At 33.2% G+C, this 16,015-nt stretch overlaps 1 protein-coding gene across 2 annotated transcripts in view; it reads right to left on the bottom strand.

Moving 5' to 3' along the window:
• SBF2 (SET binding factor 2) overlaps window positions 1-16,015 on the bottom strand; it is a 457,881-nt gene that overhangs the window by 225,537 nt on the left and 216,329 nt on the right. For both annotated transcript variants that reach the window (XM_060159685.1, XM_060159686.1), the window contains exons 4-5: window positions 2,959-3,081; window positions 1,507-1,617 (exon numbers count right to left, since the gene is read on the bottom strand). In XM_060159685.1, the coding sequence (XP_060015668.1) occupies window positions 1,507-1,617; window positions 2,959-3,081 (234 nt within the window). The remainder of the gene's footprint in view (window positions 1-1,506; window positions 1,618-2,958; window positions 3,082-16,015) is intronic.

The following is a 16,015-nucleotide window of genomic DNA, read 5'->3' as shown; positions in this document are numbered from 1 at the left end:
AGAAAATTCAGTAGTTGAAAGGTGAAAATTTAGTAATCATGAGATACACAAATCATTGATAATAATACTTCATGAGATACACAAATCATTGATAATAATACTTAACTAAAAAACAGTAAAATGTTAAAGCTAACATTTATATGACAGTTATATGTCAATAAAAGTGGAAAAACAAAAGAAATACAGTAATATGAACCATGCATGTAATTTAAAAATCTCTAGCAGCTACAATAAAAACGTTTTTAAAATTAAAAAATAAATAAAATAAAATCATGTCAACAAAATTCCCATCGTAATAAAGGCTCATAAAACAACTCGGCTGCTTTAAAGTTTAGGTCCAATCATGACCAAACTCACATTTCATATTATGCCCTTGTAGCAGAAATAAGAGAATGAGGGAGGAGAGTGCAGGAGGAAAAAAACCTTAAGAGTAACCAAAAGGCGCTAGGAAAGACAGAAGACAGCTAAAAAGGCAAAGGGCACGGGAAAAAGATGCCATTTTTACTATGACTAACATCTCTATCAGACTGAGAATAAAAAACTGTAATTTTTAGAGGGCTGTCCTTTTCCTCAATATTACATAAGAATAAGTAAAATAAGTGATCAGCTAATCAATTTTAGGACTTAAGGAAAGGAGCCTTTAAAAAAAAAGTTCTCTAGAAATATTAAGTCATAGCAACTGAAGTTCTCATTTTTCTACTTCAGAGACGAATATAAAAATTTCAGGACATACAGAAGATGAAAAACATGCCACTTTGAGAAAGTTTTATTTCAGTAGAAGAGTTTAATGTCCTCATGGGCTCAATCTATGACAAAATCCTTGGGAAATTTTAAGGTATAGATTATATTTTCCAAAGAAGATCTGTGATTTTGGACAATGGTTAACATTATCATTACTAAAGGTAGCAAACTGAAATGAGAAAAATAAGCCCTCCTCTTTTGAAGCTTAAATGCAAGCTATTCTATTAAAGATTACACACAACATACAAAATGGTTTTAGGACCACATATAATTGCTTTTAACCAGGGAAATGAAGAAATGAATTAATCTATCCAGAAGTAGTTATAATGTTACAAAGAATTAAATTAAAAGTTTTCTTAATGTTACCTCCTAATTTTTATCCCTGAAAAAATTTTTAAGTTAATAAAATGAGGCGTAATCACAGAGAGGAATAATAAGAAAGGTACAAAGAACACATCTGAAGTTCAACTTAAAAAAGTGTATTTCCAAGAAAGCGTAAGGTAGAGTTCAAGTTACACAGAATATGACTTCTAACTATGCTATGTGAAAGGTGAACCCTGTGTTAAAATTAACCCTATGACCTAAGAATGGAATCTTGAGTCTCTAGAAGGCAGACCATAGGGACAATGCTTAATTAAACTAAGATCCTTTTTAAAATGAAAATATTTAAAGAATTCTTTCTTTCCTTTTCTTCATAAATTAAATTTACTGGAGGAGAGGAGAAGAGAAGCAGGCCCTCTTCATCTCCCTTTTTATTCTATTTACCTGAGACCCTCCAGCCGCTGGGACAAGACACGCACACAGGTTTGCAATGAGACTTTCCAAGGAGACATTCAGAGTGTCCACATATACAGTATAGATCAAACCCAGGCAAGCCTGAAAAGAAAAGATGCATGTAGTTATTTCATGGAAAAAGCAAGCACTAAAAATAAATTGTTGTGACATCTGCTTCCAGGAAAATTTCTCTTTGAACCTAGTAGATTCTACAGTGACCATGGAATAAATTTTAAGCAGCAAATGTTATTAAGTTTATTAAATTTTCCTCTAGAACCAGAAGCTCTAAATGAGCTTTTGAGATGAGTTTATAAAAAGCAGAAATCCATAATTCGTAAAACAGGTGTTTGTGCTTAGATAATCACTCTAGCAAATTTGTGGGGTTTAAAACTGTTTCTGTCTCAACTTATTTTGCAGAACTCCAAATTTCAAGATAAAAACTTAGAAACTTTATCTTGTTTTGTGATTCTTATAAATTCAGAACATTTATTCTACAGAAAAACTTAACTTATGTGAATTATTACAAAGAATAGCAAAATAGAGACAAGATATGATTAACACTTTAAGCTCAGAAGAAGGTAGGTGGTAAAATGGAAGATAAAATGTAATCATATGAATCTCTCAGTTTATTAAAACTTATAACTAAAAAATTAGCATCTGTTAGGAGTTAGCCACTGTCATTGAAATCTTGACACTAAGAATATATATAATCTCAACAATATGAAAAAGTTTTCCAGAAATTATGTATCAATTTCCCAAATCCTTGAGAAATTTTAAGGTATAGTTTATACCTTCCAAAGAAGATCTGTGACTCTGGACAATGGTCAACATTACTATTATTAAAGATTGCAACTGAAATAAGAAAAATAAGCCCTCTTCTTGCAAAGCTTACATGTATTTATAACTAAAGTAAATTTTTTCCACATTTGCAAATTCTAACTATCTAAAAAAATAAAATACCTGGAAGTAAACAATATTTTAAAGCTATATGGATAGCAGTATGATCACAACTATTTGAAATCACAAATACTTATCCTATTTCCTTGAACCTGGACTCCTAAAAAGAAGATCAACAAAAATACACTAAGTTGTTATATTACTAATGCATTTTAAATTTGATACAGGTAATCAAATGATTTCTTTAGGATTCATAAATTTTGGAGTCAGTAAAGATGGGACCTATTTTAAAACAAACACTACATCCTTAGAAGTTTAAATAGTCAGGTACTTATTTTAACTTACTCAGGTACTTATTTTAACCAACTTACTCAGGTACTTATTTTAACCAACATGAAATACATTTCTTCTGTTCACAGTAATTTTATTGATGAATTCCTAATCAATTTAATGATATTTTAGATACAAAGAATTTGTTACCGTGGTTCACTCAAAATAGATTTATACAATAATACAAATCAATAATGACAACTATGAGTTCTTTACCCTAAAAATTTCTGGATAATCTAATCTGGATACCAACACCAGGCTTTTGGGAGCAAACACTTCTGCAGGCTGAATTAAACCAGGCACTTCCACTTCACCTTCAATCTCATCTTTCTTTGTTCCCTAAAGAAAGAGACACTGTAATCAACAGACGAACAATTTCCTAGGTTTATAACTCACAAAATATAGACATATCACACACTTTCATGTAATTTACAAAATCCAAAATTAATTACAAAATATAATTTACAAAACTAAAAATAAACATACTTTGAGAGGAATCTGAGAAGCAAGTAGGCAAAGAAATTATGAAACAGGGCATACTTATTTCATTTTTGAAAACTCCTTAAGCTCCAGATATATACCACAATTTTATTTGAGCATTTGGTTTCTGTGTGAGGTACCAGTAATCAAAGGTAAATAAGACACATTCATTAGTGACCCATACAAATACAAATGACATTCACTTAATGGAAATTCAGTTTTCAAGGAAAGAAAAAATCTGTTTTAGAAGTAAGGCACTACTTTTCATTTTTGCTTTTTGGACTTCTCCCAATCTTTCAAACAAAAGCGATAATCATTTAGGATTATGTTGCAGAATACTCATTGCTCTTAAAAGTAAAGCCCAATCAGCTCTAAATTCTTTTTGCTCAGAAGCAACAATGTTGATTTTTTGAAAACAGAGGATATTTTTATACACAAAACTGAGTTTCAGAATGTACCTAGTGCCACTGAACTGTACACTTAAAAATGGTTGAAATGGTAAAGCTTATGTTATGCATATTTTAGCACAATAAAAATATCTAGAATTTTTTTAAAACCCTAAATGTTCAGTGATTAAATACTAGTTAATTAAATAAACTTTGAAAGATATTATTCTCATTAGTCAACAAATATTTCCTGTGCACCTATTGTTCCATAATACTATATGACGCACTATAAAAGTTCCAAGTGAAAAGAAAAAAAAAACAAGGTAGTATTCAGATTTATTTCTATATAATATTCTAAGATGCTAGGACATTTTCCCTAACTAGAATCCTCTTCTCTTTCTTTTCCATTAATCAAAGGTCCAGCTTAGGAATTATCTTCCTTCCTGAAGCCTTTCCTTTACTGATTTTTCTCCTACTATTAATTCTTAGCACAGTTCATCAACATATCACACATTTGCTCATACTTATCTCTCCTGCCAAACCTCTCTTCCAAATGCCACAAAATGCCATATCCAACTGCCTGCTTGACCTCTCCACTTAGATGACTAATAGGTATCTCAAACATGTCCAAAATACAGCTCCAATCTTTCTTCCCAAACTCTACTCCTCCTGCAGTATTCCCTATCTCAGTTAATGGAAATTCTATCCTCCCATTTAGCAAATCAAAAATCCTGATTCCCCTCTCTTTCATAACCCGTATCCAAACTGTCAGCAGTACTGATTTCTCACCATCTCCACTGCTACCACAGTACTGTGAGTCACTATCATCACTTGTCTGGGTTATTTTAACAGCTTCCTTTAGTCTCCTCTGTTCCTCTTTAGCCCCACTTCGCTTCCTTGCTGCTCCTCAAACATGCTGGGCATGCTCCCACATAAGGGTCTCAAGAACTTTGTTATTCCTTTGCCTGGAACAGATACAATAAATAATTCCCTCATCTCCCTTGGGTCTTCATTCAAGTAAACTTCTGCTCTGTTAAGCCTTTGTTGGCACCCTACTTGAAACTGCAATGCCCTAACACTCCCTATATCCCCTTCCTTAATAAAAATAAAATATATTTTATTTTTCTCCACGGCATGACAACATATTATCTATTTCACTTATCTTTGTTTTCTGGTTTGTTTATCTCCTCCACTAGAATGTGCTCCACAAAGACCAGGATTTCTGTTTTGTTCACTGGTAATTTCCCGGTTACTAAACCAAGAGCTGGCCACATAGTTGATACTTACTTAATATTTGTTCACTGCATTCATGCAGGAATGAATTTTCTTAGAATAGTTTTCTGGGTATTTTACCAAGGGAAACTTTTTCCCCCTACTTGTGGAGGCCAAGAACTGTATTTCTGTCTCCTTTGGAGCCCGTATAGTTTCTATACAGTGAAATATAACCAAGTATTAGATGTCTATGGAATGCACATATCCAAAGGGAAATATCTGTTTACTTTTTATTATGTGTGATAAGATCCATATGCTCTTGAAAGATTTTCATTTGTTACAAAGCAAAAGCTAAAATTAGGTTGGGTGGTTCCTGGAATTCTTAGAAATAATAAAAATGTGATGAATATGAATTTACCAAAGATTTCCACACTTAATGAATCATATTCTTTACGGATTACTAACAAATTTTGTCCTTTCAGGACAAAAGAATGACTGAAATTCCTGAAAGAGATAAAGCTATCCACAATTTTATGAGATTGTGATACATGCCCTAGAGTACCGTGAGAAGTCAGCTTGAGTAAGTGCATAACCATTTCATATAAATGACCATTAACCTGCATTAACCTAAACATAAAATAGAATGCATTGGTCATTTCTTAAAGCTATCCTTTTATTAAATATTCACTAACTGGAATAATTATTAACAAGAAAGAAAAAAGGTCCGATATAATGTTAATCAATATTAAATAAAAACAATTCCATTTTTCTTTTTTTTTAATTAAAAAAAATTTTTTTTCTTTTTTTCTTTATTTTTGGCTGCTTCGGGTCTTCATTGCTGAGTGAGGGCTTTCTCTAGTTGCCGCGAGCAGGGGCTACTCTTCATTGCAGTGTGCAGGCTTCTCATTGCGGTGGCTTCCCTTGTTGCAGAGCACGGGGTCTAGGTGCGCAGGCTCAGTAGTTGTGGCAGGCGGGCTCAGTAGTGGCTTGCAGGCTCTAGAGTGCAGGATCAGTAGTTGCGGCGCACGGGCTTAGTTGCTCCGTGGCATGTGGGATCTTCCCAGACCAGGGCTTCAACCTGTGTCCCCTGCACTGGCAGGCAGATTCTTATTGCACCACCAGGGAAGCCCAATTCCATTTTTCTTTACATCTCTTTTTAACTTTTTATTTTATATTGGAGTATAGCTAATTAACAATGGTGTGATAGCTTCAGGTGCACAGCAAAGGGACTCAGCCATAGTCTTTACATCACTTTTTATTATAGATTTTGACCTTTACTTTGTAAATGTGCTATAAATCATAAGATGCTGTTATTCTTAATTCCAACAGCTCTCCTGTAAGAATACAATGTCCCAAGTTTAGAGAAAGTTCATATTCCTTTTTTCAAACCAAAATGTACTGCTGTGATTAAAAAAAAAATTCTTGTTTATAATAAGGCTTATTCCAGGAGATAGTAATGACATGGTTTTGGTTAAATTTTTCTGTAAGTAATATATCATGTAAGAGAATAGGGCCTCTTCTTTATAGCTGCTAGAATACCTTTTGTGTAATAACTATGTAGTGATACTAACTTTGTTTTGCATTTTACAATGACAGATTTTCACATGTCGAAAAGATGTGAGAAACTTAACAATAAGCAGGAAATCAAAAACACAGGACACAAATGTAATAGATATTGTAATAATGATTGGAAATTTAACATTTTATAGTATAAAACATTTTCACGTATTTTATCTCATTGAACAATATTTACAAGCCTTCTTCTAAGCTAAGATTATTCCTTGGTTTTAGTAGGTCCCATTAAAGATACAAATTTACCTTAAATACTGTTTACTGAACTGCCTCACACTGACTTGTAATGTGACCTTATCTCTTATACGTATCATAAGCACATGCCACAACTTGCCCATTTATTGATACTTTTTCTACCTATTGTTACTACGGACCACATCTGCTAGTGGGATTCCCAGCTTCTATGTAGTTTACATTCGATGTAGCTCTCATAGTCTTCATGCTTCAATAATATGGGATATATTAGTACCCACCATAGCAATCTTTCCTTAAAGTACTATTGCCTTTTAAATATATCCTAAGATCAAAATGCTAAAAATTATTAGAATACTGACTTTATGGAATGACTCCATATAGCAGATAGGCACAATCTTTAAGAAGCTTATCCTATCACTCAGGTCAAATACTTCAGTCTCATCTCTGTTGTGCTCCTGATGCTTGATTCCTGTCTATTCTATCTTGAAAAGACTAGTTGCACCCAATATCATCTGTGCTAAGTTCATTTTCAACAACACTGTTTCATACTAACTCTCCCTACAAAATTTTGTTAAACACTCATTTTAAAAGGAGGATGAAAGGAATTATGCAAGTAAAAAACTTCCAGTTCTGCATTTCCTTTTTGAAAAGTAAGTAATTTATTACAGTGTACCATTATATAGAGTTGCCTCACTTAAGCAATTTAAGGACTTTAAGATTTTCCAAAATTGGATATAAGTTTTAAGTAGTTGCAAAATTCTGTAAGGTCTACAGTTCCCCCAGAAAACTTCTTCATTTCTTGCCAAATAATCCCTTAATCATGCTGACACGTCTATATGACAAAACCTAGTTTATCCTTGCATTGGTCTGGAAAATAATTACTACATGAAACATACAAATTTTAGGATAACAAGGTTTCAGACAAATCAGGTCACTAGTCTTCAGTTCAGAATCCAGTTTACCTCTAGCAAAGAGAATATCCTGATATTTCCCCCTTCAGCAGCTCCTGTGTGCTACAGTATTCCAAAGGTAGGACAAATTCATTTGTAGGGTTACTATACATTCACCCAGAAACCTCCGTAATTTTAAGTGGTGCATAGTCCGTAATTTTTTTTAAAAAATATACTCATAAGGCAGCATTTTCCAAAGTGTTTTCTGCTGGAAGCTAACAGATACTGCTTAGCCAAAAAGATCTAATCAAAACATTTTGGAAACAGTAAGTTAAAGCCAAGTTAAAAAGGTTTCTTTACTGCAGGATTTTTCAGACGTTGATATGCAAATATTATTTCTACAATGCCAAGCAAAGGAGATATAATATAAATTATTTCTCCAACTTACTGGACCACTGAAACCCTCTTTATTACAGAGCATCAAGAGGACCTAGTGCCCTATGGAGCACATGCTGAGAAAGGCTGTCACAAGCTATTTTGGGACAGAAAATGTACAAAACTGAAATATGTATATATTCCTGTGTTCTATATCCTTAGGAGGCTAGGTTAATACAATGTTTATTTCATAAATATATTATTATACTTAACATCTGTTTCATTAATTCTCACATTTCATGAAGTAAAATAAGATTTGAAAAGATTAGAAAATGGACAAGACTGCTGGGAGCTAGGGTGCTTTACAGCTGCCCTAATATTCAGCATGCCTGTGGCCCATTTGCACCAGATGAGTTAGGAACTTTTACTTTGGACCAGTGGTTCTCACACTTCAGTGTGCAACAAAATCACTGAGGGCTTGCTAAAATAGATTTTTGGGTCTCACCCGTAAAATTTCTGATTCAGGTCTGAGAATTTACATTTCTAAGAAATTCCCCAGTGATACTGATACTGCTGATCCAGGGACCGCACTTTAAGAACCACAGTTCTAGGCTAATTAATATGAGAATATAAAAGAAAACAATAACTGTAACATATATTCTACATGCCAGACACCGTACTAAGCATCATACCAGTGTTCATAATTCATTTATACAATCAAGAACTTATTAAATACTATTTTCTAGTAAAGGAAACCAGGACTCCCTGGAGAAATGACATTCTATATTTGGGCCAGAAAAATGTACAAAATAAGACTATTCATCTTAGTCAAAAAGTAAAGAATCTGTCAAAGACTAACAGAATCAAAATAAATAAAAATCGCAGCTGAATGAAACTCAACAAATACACAAAAATCCATGAGTTCATACGATAATTTTTTAATTGGTCACTACTTAAGATTGCTAGGGTACCAAACTACTATTTTGAAAATTTTTAAAAATAAGGGGAAACAACTGTCTTCTCTATCAAACTGTGGTCAATGAAAGTTCTTTTTAACAGTTGAATTTCAGTCAATAAATGCAGCAGGAATAATAGTATGAGGAAATTATCTTTTGCAATTCCTACTGAAATAATGTATTTAGGCAATGATCATCAATAGATCCCAAACGATTAAGTCAAAGGCTGGCACTACCCCAAACCCACAAATCAATCATAAATTACTAAAAGTAGAACAACCAGAAAATAAGTTCATCTTGATGTAACACAATAGGAAGTACAGTGCAATTTTTGCTTTAAAAATTGAACGTGAATCCAATTAAGCCTCTAGATCTAAATATTACTTTATGGAAACTATAGAGAGTAGAGGTACAAGTTAAAAAATAACATGGAGAATTAATCAGCCAAATCCAGAATATAGAGCATTCCATAGGACAAATGACCCAGTTCTTCTACCACCCCCAGAAGAGGGACTGTTACAGAAAGAAGTTAAGAAATATCAACCAAATACAATGTGTGGAACTTGTTTGAATAAACCAAGACATTTTTGAGACAATTTTTTTAATTTAAAAATATGTAAGTTGGATATTAGATAATATTAAGGGGTTATTCAAAATTGTAATTAATTTTGTTAAAAATTATAATGGCAGATTGGTAATCTAAAGAAGATTTTACCAGTTAGAGATACATACTAAAATATTTGCAGGTGAAATATGGTATCTGGGGTTTGCTTTTAAATGTCTCTCCCTAAAAAAAAAAAAAAAAAATCAAGGATTTAGATTTTAAAAGATTGACAAAATGCTGATAATTTTTAAAGCTGGGTCAAGTGTAATGGGATTTACTATACTACTCACTTAAATTTTCTATTTGTTTCAGAATTTCCATAATAAAAAAATGAAAATAAAACCTTCATTATGCACCTACTATATGTCAATGTTATTCCGAAGCACATTCATTCATTTCACCCCTTTTCTTTGATCACATTTCATTTGCTAACATACCAAAATGTCTTTAGTCTGAACTGCATCATTATTGGTTCATAAACACGTTTACAAACACATTAAAAGACTCCAAAGTGATACAACTAAATAAAAAATTTAGACAGGTCTATCATTTTTTTAAGGTAAATCATATAAAGCAACGTCACATCTATCATATTTTACTGATTACTTAAAAAATTTTATAATCACATTGCCTAGTTGGATAATTCCGGGAATATGTTATCAAAAGTTTAATGCTTGTGATTTTTGACAGTGTTATTGTATCTTAGAGAGATAAGAGCCAACATTTTTAAAGTTGCACAATTATACTTTGGATAGTTTGTATCCCTAAGTTCCTCTTCTTTAGGCTTCCAAATAATGTGCCATAGTATATTTGGTATGAAGTAATTCACACCAAATGAGAATTAAAAGATCTATTTTTGAATTGATGATATGATCCAAAAATAAAAGAAAAAAACACATTTTTAAAAAATATTTTTAGGGCTTCCCTGGTGGCGCAGTGGTTGAGAGTCCGCCTGCCGATGCAGGGGACACGGGTTCGTGCCCCGGTCCGGGAGGATCCCACATGCCGCGGAGCGGCTGGGCCCGTGAGCCATGGCCGCTGAGCCTGCGCGTCTGGAGCCTGTGCTCCACAACGGGAGAGGCCACAACAGTGAGAGGCCCGCGTACCGCAAAAAAAAAAAAAATATATATATATATATATATATAAAATTAATTTATGTCTGTGTTGGGTCTTCGTTTCTGTGCGAGGGCTTTCTCTAGTTGTGGCAAGCGGGGGCCACTCTTCATCGTGGCGCGCGGGCCTCTCTTGTTTTTCTTGACATCAGAAAAACAAAAAATATTAAGCATTCTATTTAAAAGGGGCATTGGGACCTGCATTATTTGAAAATGTCAAAGGCTGAGCAACTATTCCAGATGAAGACAGACAAAAGATAATTAAATGCAATACAGAATTTTAAATTACATCCTGTACTGGAAGACCAAAAGGGGGGGCAGAGCATAAAGAGCATTAGGTCAAATGACAAAATTGAATGGATGGTAGATGAGATAAAGGTATAATATTGATATTGATTTTCTGATATTGATAACCATACTATGTTTACATAAGAAAATACTTATTCCTATGAAACATACACAGAAGACTTTAGGGCAAAGGGAAATGATGCACACAAATTTGTCTCAAATAGTTCTGAAAAAACTTTGTGTGTGTGTGTGTGTGTGTGTGTGTGTGTGTGTGTGTAAGGAGAAAGAGGGAGTAAGGGAAGGAGAGGGGTCTATTAAAGAGAATTAATATCTATGATAATAAAGGAATGGGACAAAATATTTTAAATGGGCAAACATAGGTAAAGGGTATATAGATGTTTGCAATATTCTTGTAACTTTTCTGTAAGTTTGAAATTATTTCCAAATGAAAAGTTTGAAAAATATCCAAGAATTCCTAGAACCGCTCCAAAAATGCCTGCTATAATGTCATCCTGTATTGATTTCTGTAAGTTTAATTGGGCTTCCTAGAATCTCTTTACACCTGCTAAACTGTCTTTTTTTAATCAGGTTTATAGAGGTATAATTGACAACATTTTAAGATATTTAGAGTGGTGATATGACATATGGATACACTGTTAAAGGTATCCTCCATCCAGTTATTTAATACACCCATCACCTTAGATACTTTTTTTGTGTGTGTGGGGGAGATGAAAACATTTAAGATCTACGCTCTTAGTAAATTTCAATCATACAATACAGTGCTATCAACTGTAGTCATCATGTTTTACTAGAGATCCTCAGACCTTATTAATCTTATGGCTGAAAGTCTGTATTCTTTTACCAACCTCTCCCTATTTCTTGAAAGCTTCAGCCCCTGGTGACCACCATTCCACTCTATTTCTCTTGAGTTTAACTTTTTTTTGTTGTTAAGATTCTACATATAAATGATACCATACAGTATTTGTCACCCTCTGACTTATTTCACTTAGCATAACCATCCATGTTGTTATAAACAGTAGGATTTCCTTCTTTCTTATGACTGAATGTTCCATTGTGTGTATGTATGTATGAAATATATATCTGTTGTGCATATGTATTATGCATATATATAAAACATCTTTATCCATTCAACTGTTGATGGACACTTAGCTTGTTGCCATATCTTGGCTATTGTGAATAATGCTGCAATGAACATGGGAGTGCAAATAACTCTTCGATACCCTGTTTTCATTTCCTTTGGATACAAACCCAGAAGTGGGATTACTGGATCATAAGGCAGTTCTATTTTTAATTTTTTTAAGAACCTCCATACCATTTTCCATAGTGGTTGCACCAATTCACATTTCCACCAACAGTTCACAAGGGTTCCCTTCTACCTACAGCCTTGACTACACTTGTTACCTCTTATCTTTTTGAAAACTGCCATTCTAACAGGTATGAGGTGATATCTCATTACGGTGCTGATCTCCATTTCCCTGATGATTAGTGATGTTGAGCATCTTTTCATGTACCTGTTGTATGACTTCTTTGGGAAAATGTCTATTCAAGTCCTTTCCCATTTAAAAATTGGATTGTTTGGTTTTTTGCTATTGAGTTGCATGAGTTCTTTATATATTTTGGATATTAGCCGCTTAACAGATATGTGGTTTGCAAATATTTTCTCCCATTCAGCAGGTTGCTTTTTGATTTTGTTGATAGTTTCCTTTGCTGTGCAGAAGGCTTTTAGTTTCATGCAGTCCCACTTATTTTTGCCAAAAGTCATTGGCAAGACCTTTGTTAAGGAGCTCACCCCTTAAGTTTTCTTTTAGAACTTACTCAGTTTCAGGCCTTAAATTCAAATCTTTAATCCATTTTGAATTTGTTGTTGTGTATGGTATAAGATAGGGATCCTGGGTTTTTGTTTGTTTGTTTTTGCATATAACTGTCCAATTTTCCAAACACCATTTATCAAATTGACTATCTTTTTGCCACTGTATATCCTTGGCTCCTTTGTTGCAAATTAATTGACTATATACACATGGGTTTATTTCTGGGCTCTGTATTCTGTTTTATTGATCTACATGTCTGTTGTTATGCCAATACCATACGGTTTGATTAATAAAATTTTGTAATACACTTTGATATTAGGAAGTGTGACTCCACCTTTAACCTTCTTTGTCAAGAATACTTTGGCTATTCAGAGTATTTTGTGGTTCCATATGAATTTTAGGATTCTTTATTTCTGTGAAATATGCCACTGAACTTTCGATAGGGACTGCACCATATCTGTAAATTTCTTAGAGCTGTATGGACATTTCAACATTATTATGTCTTCCAATCCATTAGCATGGGGTATCTTTCCATTTATATGTGTCTTCTTCAATTTATTTCATTAATGTCTTACAGTTTTCAGGATACAGATCTTTTACCTCCTTGGTAAAGTTATACCCAGGTATTTATTCTTTTTCATGCAATTATAAATAGGACTATATTCTTAATTTCTCTTCCTGATGATTTGTTGTTAGTGTATAGGAACTCAATTGATTTTTGTTTATCAATTTTGTATCCTGCGACTTTACAGAATTCCTTTGTTAGTGCTAACAGTTTTTTTGTAGTCTTTAGGATTTTTTATATGTAATATCATGTCATCAACAAATAGAGACAGTTTTATTTCTTCCTTTCTGATTTGAATGGCTTATATTTCTTTTTCTTGACAAATTCTTTTAGCTAGGACATCCAATACTATGTTGAATAACAGTAGCAAGAGTGGGCATTCTTGACTAGTACTGGATCTTAGAGGAAAAACTTTCAGCTTTTCACCACTGAGTATGATGTTAGCTGTGGACTTGTCATAAAGGGCTTTTATGATGCTTAAGTATGTTCACTCTATACGCAGTTTGTTGAGAGTTTTATCATGAATGGATGTTGAATTTTGACAGATTTCTTTGCATCAATTAAGAAGATCATATGAATTTCATCCTTTTATTTTGTTAATGTGGTGGATCACATTCATTGATCTGCATATGTTGAACCCTGCATCCAGGAATAAATCCCACTTGATCATGGTGTATGATCCTCTTAATGTATTGCTGAATTTGGTTTGCCTTTATTTTGTTGAGAATTTTTGCATCTATGTTCATCAGGGCCTGTAGTTTCCTTTTCTTGTAGTGCCCATGTCTGTCTTTGGTATCAGTGTAATGCTGGCCTTGTAAAATGAGTTTGAAGGTGTTTCCTCCTCTTCTCTTTTTTTGGTGGGGGAAGAATTTGAGAAGGATTGTTATTAATTCTTCTTTAAATGTGTAGCAGAATTGACAAGTAAAGCCATCTGGTCCTCGATTTTTCCTTGGTAGGATGTTTTTGATTACCAATTTAATATCTTTACTACTATTGGTCTGTTCATATTTTATATTTCTTCATAATTCAGACTTGGTAGGTTGTATGTTAGTAGGAATTTATTCATTTCTTCTAGGTTGTCCAATTTGTTGGTGTGTGTTTTTTCATAGTAGTCTTATGAGTCTTTGTATTTTTGTGGTATCAAATCTAACATTTCCTCTTTCATTTCTAATTTTATCTGAGTCCTTTCCCTTTTTATCCTGCTGAGTATAGCTAAAGGTTTGTCGATTTACCTTTTCAAAAAAAAAAACAACTCTTTGTTTCACTGGGTTTTTTTCTATTGTCTTTTTACTCTGTTTCATTTATTTCCACTCTGATATTTGTTATTTCCTTCATTCTATTAATTTTGGGCTTAGTTTGTTCTTCTTCTTCTAGCTCCTTCAGGTATAAACTTAAGTTGCTTATTTGAGATTTTACTCTTTTCTTAATGTAGGTGTTAACTGCTATAAATTTCCCCCTTATATCTGCTTTTGCTTTTGCTTTAGCCAATAAATTCTGGTATGCTGTATTTGCATTTTCATTTGTCTTAAGGTATTTTTTTTTATTCCTTTTAGTTTATTCTTTGACCCATTCAATAGAATGTTGTTTAACCTCCATATATTTGTAAATTTTCCCGTTCTCTTCTTGTAATTGATTTCTAGTACTATACTTTTGTGGCTGGAAAAGAAGCTTGATATGATTTCAATCTTCTTAAATTTATTGACTTGTTTTGTGGCCTAACACATTACCTATCCTGAAGAATGTCCCACATGTGCTTGAGAAGTATGTTTATTCAGCTGCTGTTGCATGGAAGATTCTATATACGTCTGTTAGGTCCACCTGGTCTCACATACTGTTTAAATCCAGTTTTCTGTATTGATTTTCTGTCCGGATGATCTATCCATTGTTAAATGTGGGATCCTTAAGTCTTCTACTATTATTGTATTGCTATCAATTTTTACCTTCAGATTTGCTTTATATGTTTAGGTGCTCTGATAATAGATGCATATTTACAAGTGTTATACTCTCTTGATGAGTTGACTACTTTATCATTATACAGTGACTTTCCTTGTCTCTTATTACAGTTTTTAGTTTAAAGTCATTTTGTCTTATATTAAGTATAGCTACCCTAGCTTTCTTTTGATTTCCATTTGCATGAAGTATCTTTTTCTACCCTTCATTTTCAGTCAATGTGTGTCCTTAAAGCTGAAGTGAGTTTTGTTCTAGGTCTTTTTGTTTTTTTTTAATCTATTCAGACACTATACATCTTTGTATTGGAAAATTTAGTCATTTTACATTTAAATTAATTATTGATCAGTATGTATTTACTACTGTCAATTTGTTGTTTCCTTGCTGTTTCAAAATTCTTTATCTTTATTTTAGTATATATTTACCATTACAAGTGAGATTTATACTTTCATATGTTTTCCTGTTACTAATTAGCACCTTTTCATTTCAGCTTAAAGAAGTCCCTTTAACATTTCCTGTAAAGCCAGTCTAGTGGTGATTAGCTTCTTTAGCTTTTGCTTGTCTGCAAAACTCTTTCTTCTCTTCTTCGACTCTGAAGGACAACTTGCCAGGTGGAATATTCTTAATGGACAGTTTTTTTTCTCTCAGCACTTTGAATAAATCTTGCCACTATTCTCTGGCCTGCAAAGCTTCTGCTGAAAATTCTGATCATCGTCTTATCAGGGTTCCCTTTTATGAACAAGTTATTTTTCTCCTGCTGTTTTAAGATTCTCTCTTTGTCTTTAACTTTTGACACTTTAATTATAATGTGTCTTGGTGTTGGTCTCTTTGGGATCATCTTATTTGGAACTCTCTGGGCTTC

This window comes from Lagenorhynchus albirostris, chromosome 9 (genome assembly GCF_949774975.1).
Source record: "Lagenorhynchus albirostris chromosome 9, mLagAlb1.1, whole genome shotgun sequence".
NCBI classification, from domain to species: domain Eukaryota; kingdom Metazoa; phylum Chordata; class Mammalia; order Artiodactyla; family Delphinidae; genus Lagenorhynchus; species Lagenorhynchus albirostris.
The sequence above is the reverse complement of the archived record's forward strand: the minus strand, read 5'-3'. Positions and strand labels throughout refer to the sequence as shown.